We start from the raw sequence: 14936 nt of genomic DNA, 5'->3' as shown, positions 1-14936 counted from the left end.
TGTCTTTGGAACTATTCTCACCTCTTAAGGATGTTGCTAAAACTTCATGAAAACAAGAAATATTACATTTGATATCCAGTTACATTATATATATATACACACACACATACATACACACACACACACACACACACAGAAAATGAATTGTTTAAATTGTTCAATCGATTTTCTGCTTGCCCTTCTACTGAGACCAAAAAAGTTGTGCCCAATTATGGAAGTCATCAGGGCCGCATAGTGGCAGCATCTATGTAAACAATTTTCCCAAATAACCAGCGGGAACCCCAAAGTAGGTTGACTCTTGTTTTCCATCCTAATCTATAGAGAAAAGTCATTCCAACTGCTGCTGCTGCTGCTGCTAAGTCGCTTCAGTCATGTCTGACTCTGTGTGACCCCATGGACTGCAGCCTACCAGGCTCCTCTGTCCATGGGATTTTCCAGGCAAGAGTACTGGAGTGGGTTGCCATTGCCTCTCTGCATTCCAGCTGAGGGAAGTTTTTAAGCATAAACCTTCTTTGCTTCAACTTTTAGTTAATCATCTATGCAAATGCTGCAACAAATATTGTTACATATGAAATCATATTTTTATCATTGATTTTAGCCTCATGTTTAGCTATAGCTCATGTTTCAGGTAAAAATTCAATAAATAAGGACCAATTGTACTTTATAGACAGGAGAGTGATTGAGTTTTAACTGAAGACTATGTACTCTTCACAGAAGATTTTGTAAATGTATTTTAATGCTCTGTTGATGCTTAGTGTTCAATAGAAGCAATTGTTAGGATTTGCACATCATAAGCTTCCTATAATTAATTTGGCAACAGCATAGCCTTCAAACATTGCAGAACACAAGCGTACACACAGTTTGGGGATCATCTCTTCGGTTTTCCAGGAAACAAGCCAAATTCCCTCCGAAGTTCTGGAGGGATTCATTTTTTCCCATGATTTTCTAAAGAGGAATTAAGCTGGCGTGTGTGTGGGGGTGTGGGGGGTTGGGTGGATAAAGGGGCAAGTAGAGCACAGATGCTCACATGCACCCTAGCATGCAAGTACCTCTGAGCACTCTGCAAGAGACCTATGGTCTCCTTTACTCCTCTGACACGAGGTATCTGTATGTCAAATAGTTGACAATGGGAAATTCTCTGACACTACTTTTTATTGAGGGATCATGGCTTTTATGACAATTAGGAGGTATACTGTTGGCTCAGTGGTAAAGATTCTGCCTGCAATGCAGACTTGGGTTGGATCCCTGGGTTGGGAAGACCCCCTGGAGAAGTAAATGACAACCCACTCCAGTATTCTTGCCTGGAGAATCCCATGGACAGAGGAGCCTGGTGGGCTACAGTCCATGGCATCACAAAAGTGTCAGACACAACTTAGCGACTAAACAACAAAACGAAAGTGGCAAGCATCCGTGTCCCCTGTTGGACTGCAGAGCTGGGATTGCAGCTTATGCAGCCTCCTGACCTACATAAGGTTTACTTAACAGCTCACAAGGGTAAAAGTAAACCCTTCATGTGTTGGCTTGCTTGTAATTGGCAGCATGGAGTGGGAAGAACAGCGTTGCACTTGGATCAGAAGTACTGAACTCTGCTCACCCTTGTCTGGCATTGTGACCTCAGTGAGTCGCTTATTCTGTACCTCAGTTTCCTTGCAATATGGTTAGGCTAAGAATTTGCCAAATCTTTAAGTCCTAGTTCCTTTTTGCTTCACAATTCCTTCTTCAATTTATGTCTGTCTTCTCAGTTTTCCTATCACTGTCAGTAGGAACCAATACTTCGTTTAGAAATATCTTTGGCTAGACATCCAGTTCCCTCACTCGCAGACCACAGTTCAGCCAGCTTCTTTGACACTTTGTAACAAAGATTGCCTTTTCTCCATTGTCCAGCATGTTCCTGATATCCATCCGAGACCTCATTGAAGTGGCCTTTACCATCCCCATTTCTAACAGCCTCCTGTTCATGATTATTTACGTATTCTCTGAGAAGACTGAGGCTTTCCCCTCAGGTCTCCTCTTTTCTTTCTGAGGTTTCATCAGAATCACCCTTACCACTTGCTTCATGGCAATCTCAACTTGTTCTAGCATCACCCTCAAAACTCTTCCAGACTTTCCCCAGCTCAAAGCCACCTGCACATGTTTAGGTGTTTGTTACAGTAGCACCTCATTTCTCAGTGCTAAGTTCTCTATTGGTCTATGTCTGGACTGCTGCTTTGTAATTAAATGCATAGATATTTAAGATTTCTATGTTCTTTTGATGAATCGATCCCTTTATCACTATAAAATTACTTTCTTTATCACTGGTAATATTTTCAGCTCATAAATCTATTTCATCTTTGATGTTAAAAAAACACTCCAACTTTTTTTGATGTTGGCCTCAGATGGAGAAGAAAATGGCAACCTACTCCAGCTTTCTTACCTGGGTAATCCCATGGACAGAGGAGCCTGGCGGGCTACAGTCCATGGGGTCACAGAAAGTCAGGTGCGACTTAGCGACTAAAGAGAAAAAAAAATACAGCCTGGGATAGCTTTTCTATCCGTTTATTTTTAACCTAATTGTATTTTTATGTTTGAAAAACAGTTCTTCTTGGTGGCATGTAGTTAGATATTGCTTTTATTTTTTTTTTTTATTTTTTTTTTTTTATTAGTTGGAGGCTAATTACTTCACAACATTTCAGTGGGTTTTGTCATACATTGATATGAATCAGCCATAGATTTACACTTATTCCCCATCCCGAGCCCCCCTCCCATCTCCCTCTCCACCCGATTCCTCTGGGTCTTCCCAGTGCACCAGGCCGGAGCACTTATATTGCTTTTATATTCAGCCTCAAAATCTTTCCCTTTAATTAGGATTTTAGAGCATTAACACTTAATATAAGTAGAGTTATATGGACACAGGTTTAAACCTACAATCTTGCTACATTTTTATTTTCTTTTTTTTTCATTTATTTTTATTAGTTGGAGGCTAATTACTTTACAATATTGTAGTGGTTTTTGTCATACTTTGACATGAATCAGCCATGGATTTACATGTATTTTTATTTTCCTATTTGTTTCCCTTTATTCTTTTTTGGCCTTCTTTGGAAAAACTGGATATTTTTTATAATTCCATTTTATTTTTTGTTGGCTCATTGCTTTCACTGTACTCTTATTTTGTAACTTTAATGGCTTCTTTGGAATTAATGCACACTCCTTTAACTTTACGTGGTGAGCTACCAGGACTTTCCTGGTGGCTCAGATGGTAAAGAATCCGCCTGTAATGCGGGAAACCTGGGTTCAGTCCCTGGGTTGAGGAGATCCCCTGGAGAAGGGAATGGCTACCCACTCCAGTATTCTGGCCTGGAGAATTCCATGGACTGTATAGTCCATGGGGTAGCAAAGAGTTGGACATGACTGAGAGACTTTCACTTTCCTTTAACTTTCTGCATTCTACTTTCAAGTGATATTAAGCACTTTGCTGATAGTTTGAGAACCTTACAATAGTATGCTTCCATTTTTCTCCCTTCCTAACATTTGAGCAGTTGTTCGCATACATTTCACTTTTATATGTTTTATGAACCCCGCACTACATTGTTATCTTTTTTCATTTTTTTCTTCCAATTTTCTTGAATTACCATTGACATACCAAACTGTGTAAGTTTAAGGTTTACAACATACTGATTTGACTTACACACATCATGAAATGATTACTACAGTAAGTTTAGTGAACCTCTATCATCTCATACAGATATAAAATCAAAGAAATAGAAAAAAATTTTTCTCGTGATGAGAATTCTTAGGATTTACTCTCTTAATTTTCATACTATAACATACAGCGGTGTTAATTTTACTTATCATGTTGTATATTACATCCCTAGTACTTGTTTATCTTTTTAAAAAACTTTATTGGAGTATATTTGGTTTATAAGGCTATGCTAGTTTCAGGTGTATGAATCAGAAAAGTGAATCAATTACACATATATCAACACATACATCCATTCATTCTTCAGATTTTCCCCCGATAGTCCAGTGCAGAGTATTAAGCAGAATTCTCTGTGCTCCACAGCAGGTTCTTACTAGTTATGTATTTTATATATAATACTATGTATACGTCAGTCCCAATCTCTCATTTTATTTCCCCCTGTAATCATAAGTTTGTTTTCTACATTTGTGACTGTACTTCTGTTTTGTAAATAAATTCGTTTTTACTCTTTTATAAGATTCTACATATAAGCAATATCACATGATACTTGTCTTTCTGTGTCTGACTCACTTCACTCAACATGACAGTCGTTAGGTCCATCCATATTGCTCTAAAATGGCATTATTTTCTGCTTTCTTATGGCCAAGTGGTATTCTATGATATATATGTACCACATTTTTTATCCATTCCTCTGTTGATAGACATTTAGGTTGCTTCCATGTCCTGGAAGAGTGTGCTTTCAATATATGACTTTAGGGAAGATATTCAGACTAAAATTGCTTTTGACAAGACTCGCTGACATCCTTCCTTTTTTTAACTTTTTATTGTATATTGGACTATAGCCAATTACTTCCCTGGTAGCTCAGACGGTAAAGCGTCTGCCTACAATGCAGAAGACCTGGGTTCAATCCCAGGGTCGGGAAGATCCTCTGGAGAAGGAAATGGCAACCCACTCCAGTACTCTTGCCTGGAAAATCCCATGGATGGAGGAGCGTGGTAGGCTGCAGTCCGTGCGGTCGCAAAGAGTCGGACACGACTGAGAGACGTCACTTTCACTTTCATAGCCAATTAACAATGTCGTGATGGTTTCAGGGGCACAGCCGGGCAGCTCAGCCATACACGTACAGTATCCGTTCTCCTCCAACTGCCTCCCATCCAGGCTGCCACATAACATTAAGCAGAGTTCCCTGTGCTATGCAGTAGGCCCTTGTGGCTGTCCATTTTAAATATAGCAGTGTGTACCCGTGGATCCCAAATTCCCTAACTAGTCCCTCCCCCCATCCTCCCCCCACCCTCACCCCCAGCAACCATAAGGTCATTCTCTAAGTCTGTGAGTCTGTTTATGCTTTATAAATAAGATATATTAATAGATGAAACAGGGACAAAACTTTATTTGTATCATTCCTCTTCAGATTCCACATATAAGAGATCTGACATCCTTATCTTTGTTCTTAATGTATCTAACATGTTTTTTCTCTAGCTCCTTTAAGACTGTCTTCTTAATTAGATTATGATGTACCTTGGCATGGTTTTGTTCATATTTTGTGGCTGGATTTTATTTAGATTTTTGGCTTTCTGGGCTTATGGTTTTCATCAAATTGCAAAAAATTTTAACCAATATTTCTTCAAACACTTTTTTTCTGTCCTGCCTCCTTTAGTGGTTCCAACTACATATATGTTAAGCTGCTTGATGTTGCTCCATAGCTCATTAAAGCTGTGTTAAATTTTGTATTCTCTTTTATCTCTGTGCTTCATCTAGTAATATGACTTTAAGTTTGCTAACCCTTTTTTTCCTGCAAGATCAAATCTACTATTAATCTAATCCAGTATATAATTCTTGTCACATAATTTCATCTCAAGTTTGATTTTGGTCTTTTTATATCATTCATGTATATGTTTAGGCTTTTAATATCTATACTTATAATGCAACTATAATACAATTATAACAGTTTTAATGCCCTTGTCTGTAAAATCAATTATAGGTCAGTTTTGATTGATTAAATTATATTGTCTGTATGAGTCTTGCTTTTTGTTGTTTCTTTGCATTTTTGGAATTTTTATAACAGTTTTTTTATAATTTATTTTATCAAAGTAGAATGTGTTAATTTCTGCTGCACAGCATTGATTCAATCATGCATGTTTTTTTTCATATCTTTTCCATCACGGCTTATCACAGGCTGTTGAATACAGTCCCCTGTGTTACGCAGTAGCACCTTGTTGTTTTCCCATGCTGTGTATACCAGTTTGCATCTGCTAATCCCAAACTCCCAATCCACCCCTCCCCTACCCTCTGTCCCCTTGGTAACCCCAAGTCTGTTCTCTACGTCTGTGATTCTGATATCATATATTTGTCTTTCACTTTCTGACTTAGTATGATCATCTCTAGGTCCATCCATTTTAACAAGTTTTTTTGTTTTAGTTATGGTTCACATACCATGAAATCCATGCTTTTATAGTATACAATTCAGTGACTTTTAGAATATTTAGAGGGTTGTACAGCCCCTATTGCTATCTGATTTTAGAACATTCATCATCCCCCAAATAACCCATATCCAATATTAATCTATCCCCATTCTTCCCCTCTTCTATCCTGCCCTGGGAAACCATTAATCTGCTTTCTGTTACTATGGATTTGCCTATTTTGAACATTTCATACAAGGTAATCATATTAATCTCATATGATAATCGTATTAATCTAATATGACATAGCCTAATATGATAATCTAAGCATAATGATCAGATAAACAGTTTATTGTGATTGACTTCTTTCACTTAATACAGTGTTTTCATGATTTATGGAAGTTAAGCAGTGCTTCATTTATTTCTATTTTTGAATAATCCTCCATTTTACGGTGCAATACATTTTCTTTATCTGTTCATTAGTTGCTACATAGTTAGGTTATTCATATCTAGAAAACTTCTATTGGATGCCAAATATTATGTCTTTTACCTTATTGAATATTTTTATTCCTATAAAAAGTATAGGCCTTTTTGACTTTTGTCCTTGGATGCAGTTCAGTTATTTGGTGATGGTTTGATCTTTATGAACCTTGACTTTAATAACTGTTAAGCAATAGCTTCCCAGGTGGCACCTAGTGGTAAAGAACCCACCTCCCAATACAGGAGATACAAGAGATGCAGATTCCACCCCTGGATTGGAAGATCCCCTGGAGAAGGGCATGGCAACCCACTCCAGTATTCTTGCCTGGAGAATCCCATGGACAGAGGAGCCTGGCGGGCTACAGTCCATCAGGTCGCAGAGTTGGACAGCACTGAAGTGACTTAGCATGTATGCAGATAGGCCACACAAGAACACGGTTCGATCTAGGGCTAATTATCCCCCACCGTCAAGACCCTATGCACAATATCCAATGGCCCATCGATCCTGAGGGCTGTCTGGTTGGTGGGAACAGGCACTATTTCTAGCCTTGTGTGAAAGCTGAGCACTAGAACCTCCAATCCTTTTGAGTGGTTCTTTCCTTGGCTTCAGAGAGCTTTCCCACATGCACACATCTGCTCAGCTAAGATCCAAGAGCGACCTTCTCACAATTCTCCACCAAGTTTTTTCGTAGTACTCCTTCCTGTGTGCTCCAGCCCCCTCCCAGGCTCTCAGCTGTCTCCTCGACTCAGGGAAGCTGCTGGTCTTCTCCTGGGTTCCCTTCTCAGTGCTGTGACCCGAAAACTCTCACAGAAGTGTAGCAACCCTGCAACTGTAGGCTTCACCTCATTTATTTCCCATGTTTCAGGGAAGGAATCACTGTTCTTCATCACCTGATGTGCAATGCCTTTGAAACTGTTGTTCCACATATTTTGGGTGTTCTTTGGTTGTCTCAGGTAGGGTGATCCGTCTTGTTCTTGGTATTCTATCCCAGCTGAAAACAGATGTGTCATGACCCATATTTAAAGGGTTAAATTGCTCCTTGCTGTTGTTCAGCTGCTAAGTCATGTCTGACTCTTTCCGACCCCGTGGACTGCAGCATGCCAGGCTGCTCTGTCCTTCACCATCTCCTGGATTTTGCTGAGACTCATGTCCATTGAATCGATGATGCTGTCTAATCCTCTCATCTTCTGTTGCCCCAATTTCCTTTTGCCTTCAATTCTTCCCAGCATCAGAGTCCTTTCCAATAAGTCAACTCTTCACATCAGGTGGCCAAAGTATTGGAGTTCCAACTTCAGCATCAGTCCTTCCAATGAATATTCAGGGTTGATTTCCTTTAGGATTGACAGGCTTGAGCTCCTTGCTGTCCAAGGGACTCTCAAGAGTCTTCTCCAGCACCACAGTTTGAAAGCATTAATTCTTTGGTGTTCAGCCTTCTTTATGGTCCAACACTCACATCCATACACGCCTACTGGAAAAACCATAGCTTTGACTACATGGACCTTTGTCGGCAAAGTGATATCTTTGCTTTCTAATATGCTGTCTAGGTTTGTCATAGCCGTCCTTCCAAGGAGCAAGGGTCTTTGAATATCATGGCTGCATTCACCATTTGAATGATTTTGGAGCCCAGGAAAATAAAATCTGTCACTGCTTCCACTTTTTACTCTTGGTGGCTATCAAAGCTGCAGCACTGAGACATGCAGACTATGTAGAAATTGTAAGCCCCAGCTTTTAGAGCAGGATTAAGGTGGCTTTTGTTTCTCATCGCAGATAATATGTTGATAACCATTCCTTTAGGAGATTCACTTGTGCCATTGCCTCCTTGAATGTGGGAACATTTATGTCTCCTCTCACAGGTGATCAGCGAGTTTGAAGCCTCTCCTGACTCATTTTCCTACAGAATTCCTAACCTGAGTCGGAATCGTCAGTATAGCGTCTGGGTGGTGGCCGTGACCTCAGCCGGCAGAGGCAACAGCAGTGAAATCATTACCGTGGAGCCTGTTGCTAAAGGTGGGTGGCACGCTGTAGGAGGACCTTATTTCCCACCACAGTCGTACTGGCTTTACACCTCTGTTCTCTTTGAAATAAAGCTGATAATGCCCTACAAATCAAGTAAACCAGAACACCACGTGTTACCCATTTCAGCCCAAGAAATGGGTCAGTGCTAGCTGGCACTGGGCTTTTGTGCCAATTGGAAAACCACCCCCTATGGATGAGCAGCTTTACAACTGCCAGTGTCTCAGGAGAAATTAGGAAAAGGAGCCCCCATCCATCTCTTAGAGTGAAAATCACTACATTACTGCTTTCCAAGCAAGTTCTACCATCTTCAAAATCAGATATCATGCTTCTTAAAGAGAAATGTCTATTTTTCGGTCTATGGAATTCGAAACCTGACAAATGTAAGAAAATTCATTGGTTCTTCTTCAATTGATGTTAAAGTGAAAGTTACTCAGTCGTGTCCAACTCTTTGTGACCCCATGGACTGTAACCTGTCAAGATCCTCTTTCCATGGAATTCTCCATTGAACCTGGGTTTCCTGCATTGCAGACAGATTCTTTACCATCTGAGCCACCACGGAAACTATTGACAGAATGCTGTAAAGACAAAATGAAGTTTGTTTTAGGCACAAAACATTCCACAAAGTGAATGTAATATCTTCACATTAAGATGGTATACTGGCCCTAAAAAGCACATAGAGACACAGAATATTCTTATTTGACTTCTGGTAATTGCTGCCACACAGTGTTCAGAGTTCCCATAAATTAGCCCTTGTCAATGAACAGATGTATTTACCTCACAATTCCAAGCCAACCAGAGATGCTCCTGACTCTGGAATATACCACATTGGAAATTTAGTACTCATAAGGCTTCCAGGTGCCTGAAAGAGAAAACAGACCTTCCAAGATTCTAGCTTCTCACTCTTAACCAGGGTTCACCCAGAGCTGGAGATGATGTTCGAGATGGGCTTTCCAGAAAGGAGCTGAACTAGGGAATGCCTCTGGGGTGGTGCAGGCATCCAGAGGGCTGGCACCACCCAGGAGCCCCAGACCCTTGCAAACCATAAGCCATAATGGCTGAAAGGTCCAAGCTGGACAGACGGGGCTGCCCAAAGGTGGAAGAGGCAGGTGCGGCTTATGTTGTAGTTGTTGGGAGGTCAAGGCAGGCTGGCAGATCCGCAGGCTTGAAAATCGAGGGTTAGGTTCAGGAAGAGGGCTGGGGCTTTGGTACAAGGAGGGGCAGAATGCAACCACAGACCCAGTCCTGAAGGAATGATGTCCTGAGAGGAAGCCCAGGGTCAGGGGGCAGTGCAGAGCTCAGGGCCACGTAGTTGGAGCACCATAGCAACTGGGAAAGACATCCAGGTTGCTGGTGAGGCACAGTGTCTGATTAAAATCACCTGAGGTTCTCATTCAAAGCCGGCCTCCTAGAGTGCCCCTGAGATCCGCTGAATCACAGAGCCAGAGGAGGAATCTGCATTTTTTTCACCAAAGATTCTATGTGATTCTCTTGCCTGCTCCAGTTTTCTTAGTCTTAGAATTTCACAGTGGGACCCTATACATGCCAACTACCACGAACAGGCATTAATTCTAGAAACCAGGGGTGTTGGGCTTGAAGATGAAGTGGTTTTAGCCAGTGCTTTCGCAAAACGCTGGTGAAAAAGCACTCCTAAGTCCTGGAAAGAATTTTAGGAGTTAGAGTCAGCGTATTAAAGAACTGAATTGAAACAGAATGGAATAGAGTCAAGGAATCTAGACTAGGCTTGAAAAAAAAAAGTAGAAAATATCAGAATGCATGACACAATGAGCATTCATGTGTAGAACTTTGTTTTCATTCACACACACATAACGTGTGCAGCTTCTGGAATTCAATGTAAAATGTATTTTTTTACAGGGGGAGGGGGCTATTAGAAAGCTTAAAAGCCCCACTTCTAGCTGAATTTCCCTCATCAACCCCCATTTTGCTGCATGAACACTCCTCATCATATAAAAGGATGGTCTGAAAGGTATGATAGGGGCCAGCCTTCCAGTGTCAGAAATCCAATGCCACCTGCCCAGGATATTTTTGTTCCCATGATGGAAAATCAGAAATGTCAATTAATGATAGAGCATTCCACAGTGAAAGGGTCTCCTCGCTGGGCCACCTCCGAAGACACTCCTCTCAGGAGGAAGAGCTGCGGTTTCCTTTGCGGGCAGGGCATGTTGCTTCAAGCACGTGGGTGGGTTTTTCTGTAACATTTGCTGCATAAAATAGACTCTGCCTCTGAACCCACTGACACTTCCTTACTCTCTGCTCTGGACTCCAGTGCTCAAAAAACAACAAAAGTCAGAGTTGTCTGCTAGTTCATAATGACTTGTGTTCTAGACCAGGATGACTCCTGTTGAGTTGGCTCCAGGAATGACACCTTTACTCGAATTCCAGTACTTTGCTAAGGAGCCTGTCCCCCATGTCCATTGGTCAATTGCAACCCTCAAGTCCAAAATGGTGCAAGAGTCCCAACACTGGCCCCATCTTTTTGAGTCTAGAATCAGATTGGAGCAGCTTCTGCCTACAGGCTTCTTGTCTGTGCATCTAGATGGACTGACCTTCTGGAGGGAGCATCCCAGAAACCAGGGTCCCAGGGTATGGCAGAGGCCAAGCAGATCATTTTGCCTCTGGAGGACTCATCTCTTGGTGCCTCTGCCAGCTTTTGTGTCTCACCCAAGAAGATGATGCTAGGAACCTGTCAGTACAGGGCCCCTCTGGTATCCAAGGAGGCCCCTGCAAACAGGGATGCCCTGGGCATTTCCCTCCCCCCACCCTCATGTTCTTTGGCCACTTTGGGACTGTCCCAGTGCCTGATGTCCCCAGGAGAAGCTTTTGTTCCAGCATCAGAATCGCTATCCCAAGCAAATATTGGTACTTCAAGAGAGGTCGCTCTGGACCAGTTTATTTCCCTTAACGTTCATGCTGAAGATCAAGCTGATTTTAAAAAGTCAGGAAAGTACCACAAAACTGATAAATAGAAGTCATTCCAGTTTTACCTTTTCCTGTCTTGGGGTTTTATGTTTTGTTTTGTCTCTTCTCTCAGGTATTAAAAGTATATTTTAATGTGCAGTTTGGGGTGTTGAGATAAATTGCTTAATAAAGTGCTTCGAAATATAATTGGGCTCACAGAAAGCACAGCTTGGAGCTGCTAGGCTTATGAAGTCCCACGTATTTAATTTGGGATCCCCGTGTCTAGTCAGTACAAGGGGAGAAAATACTACAGTAGGGATTTTCAGCAGTTCATATGTTCATACAGTGAAAATCCCTTAGACACAACCTCATACAAGGAATAGTGTTGAGAGGTGTGACATTGGTTGGCAGGGCTGCACTCGCCTTTGGGGGATGTCGCTGGTTTAGGGAAGGTCACCTTGGCCTCTGTGGACAAATCTGTAGAGTCACTGCATTTCTGCTCTGTTTGGTGGTCCAGCTCCCGCGCGAATCCTGACCTTCAGTGGCACGGTGACTACTCCCTGGATGAAAGACATTGCCTTGCCTTGTAAAGCTGTTGGGGACCCCTCTCCTGCCGTAAAGTGGATGAAAGACAGGTAACCAGTAACCCAATGTATGCCCTCAACACAGCTCTAGGAGAGTGCTTCGGACACACTGCACTGGGTCTCATGGTATAAAGTTGTAGATTTACACTCATGAAAGCTCCAGGAAAACTACCCAGTCTTCTGCAATAGAGAGGAAGCTGGTTGAGGTTGATGGGGGCAGAATCTCAGCTTTAGGACTAAAAGGATCTGACCTATCATGTCAGTTCTCTTAAAATTCTTAGCTTTAAGTTCATGACAATGCTTCCGAGGAAAATAGTTTAGCCAGCTGCATAATTTCTGTGTAAGTTTTCTGTACATTATCATGAAAATCTCCTATGTATCTGAGATGAACATACCCAAGGAGACTTGAGACTTACACTTATCTCTTCTCCTTCCAAGATAATGGGCCAACCAACCCTAACTGAAATGCTCTGAGAAATAGCTTTAAGAAACGGAATACATTGTTGTTGTTGTTCAGTTGCTAAGTCATGTCAGACTCTGCAACCCCACAGACTGTAGCATGCCATGCTTTCCTGTCCTTCACTATCTCACAGAGTTTGCTCAAACTCATGTCCATTGAGTTGGTGATGCCATCCAACCATCTAATCTTCTGTCGCCCCCTTCTCCTTCCCTCAGGCTTTCCTAGCATCAAGGCTTTTTCCAGTGAGTCAGTTCTTCCCATCAGGTAGCCAAAGTACTAGAGCTTCAGCTTCAGCATCAGTCCTTCCAATGAATATTCAGGACTGATTTCCTTTAGGATTGACTGGTTGGATCTCCTTACTGTCCAAGGGACTCTCAAGGGTCTTCTCCAACACCACAGTTCAAAAGCATCAATTCTTCAGCACTCAGCCTTCTTTATAGTCCTATTGCCTTCTTTATGGAATACATGAGGACTTTGCTAACGTAAAACCTGGTTTTCCATGCTCAGTAGGAATTATTGAAATAATAACAGCTGAGATGGAAGGGAGAAAGTGGATGAAAGAGATTCCATTCATGTTAACTTTTTAAAGTACTTTATTCAGAGGAAGAAATTAAGATATAAACAAAGAGCTGAGCATTCACTGATGAACCTGGAGATTTGAGATTTGAGATTGAGAAGAGTCCCTATTTTCAAACAAAGGCACTTCAAAGACAAACTATTGAAATGATAGTCTTGGTATGTGTGTGCTAAGTCACTGAATCATGTCTGACTCTTTGCAGCCCCATGGACTATAACCTACCAGGCTCCTCAGTCCATGGGATTCTCCAGGCAAGAACACTGGAGTGGATTGCCATGCCTTCCTCAGTGACCACTTTCTCATCTCTTTTAATGTCAGTTAAGGAAATAATAAGCTCCCAAGGTTAAGTGGCATCCACCAGATGTGGGGATGGCCCTAGATGACTGGACAATCCCCTCTCCCTGTGGCCAAGCTATGACACCACCAAGGGAGCTCTTTTTATTCCAGGGTTGGCTCATCACACTCTTGACACACCGCAGTTCATTTCTGATGCCACAATCATTAACAACTGCAATTTTCCATGAATCTACAAGCCACCCCGAAACTTAATTGTCCCAATATGATCTGGTCAAAATGGTATATCTGCCCACAGAAGCAATCCCCTTTGGGATATGACAAGCATTGACCTATGTCAGGAGCCAGAAGCCACACAGACCTCCACACAAACTTCACTTCAACACAGAATTTTGTACAAATAATCAAACTCAGCTGTGTGACTGTTTTCATCATATAATCATGGTTTAGTTCTTACTTAATATAATATTCTGAATGGGTTGTCTACTTCGGAGAGTGTTTGTGCTTTTCCCCAACCTCAGCTAACTTAGATTGTAATTTCTTTAATCTGCGCCTTTTTCTTCCTGTGAGGTAGTAACGGGACACCCAGCCTGGTAACGATTGATGGGCGGAGAAGCGTCTTCAGCAATGGCAGCTTTGTCATCCGCACGGTGAAGGCAGAGGACTCTGGCTATTACAGCTGCATCGCCAATAACAACTGGGGGTCGGATGAAATTATCTTAAATTTACAAGTACAAGGTACCACGTCTGGGGCTCTTCTTAATGCTACTTTTTGTATGTATGCCTATGTGCAAAGAGTGAAAGTGAGCAAATTTAAAAATCAGCCTTTGTAAAGAGCTAATTGCTACTTTCGTATAACAAAAGCATAGATGTTCATTTTGGAGATTAGAATTAAACAAATCAAAGTAAATAAACAGCATTCATAACCTGAGAGCTAACACTGTTTACATATTTTCATATGAGAGCCTAGTCTCGTCTGTCTTTATGTGTGCATCCCTGAAAAAGCCCTTCCTAATAACATCCTAATTGCACGATTTACTCCGCATGTATATAAGTGTCACCCAGAAAATACCAGCAAGAAATAATTCCAAATTGAGACGCTTTATGAATGTTAATTAACTCACTAGTCATATGCATTGTATATTATAAGGACACTAACTGAAACTCTATAGGGCATTCATGTTTAATTGTGTATTTAATACAGTGCATGTAATTTTTTCCTTGACTTCATACTCCAAAAGTACATGACAAATTTAAGACTGTTGAATTAAAAACATGCATAAAATCCCAAATGGCCACTGATTGGGTTCAAATTTGAATGCACAGTGATATTTTATGAGTAGAAAAATCTAAGTGTGTACTTTTCCAGATGTGTTATCACATTAATAATTAATACAGCATTTACAATATTGTCACATTAAATTAATCACACTAAGTTATGTTATCATACTAATAAATCACAGAAGGTTTGATAAAAAATAAAACAAATATTGCCCTCAGTGTGAGGGAAGGGAAAGAGAACTATCTATTTT

At 41.2% G+C, this 14936-nt stretch overlaps 1 protein-coding gene across 1 annotated transcript in view; it reads left to right on the top strand.

Moving 5' to 3' along the window:
• Positions 1 to 14936, top strand: part of DSCAM (DS cell adhesion molecule) — an 806431-nt gene that overhangs the window by 727699 nt on the left and 63796 nt on the right. The window contains exons 21-23 of the mRNA XM_043474457.1: positions 8411 to 8564; positions 12007 to 12124; positions 13979 to 14142. Coding sequence (XP_043330392.1) covers positions 8411 to 8564; positions 12007 to 12124; positions 13979 to 14142 — 436 coding nt within the window. The remainder of the gene's footprint in view (positions 1 to 8410; positions 8565 to 12006; positions 12125 to 13978; positions 14143 to 14936) is intronic.

The sequence above is a fragment of the Cervus canadensis genome, chromosome 7 (genome assembly GCF_019320065.1).
Source record: "Cervus canadensis isolate Bull #8, Minnesota chromosome 7, ASM1932006v1, whole genome shotgun sequence".
Taxonomy (NCBI): Eukaryota; Metazoa; Chordata; class Mammalia; order Artiodactyla; family Cervidae; genus Cervus; species Cervus canadensis.
The sequence above is the reverse complement of the archived record's forward strand: the minus strand, read 5'-3'. Positions and strand labels throughout refer to the sequence as shown.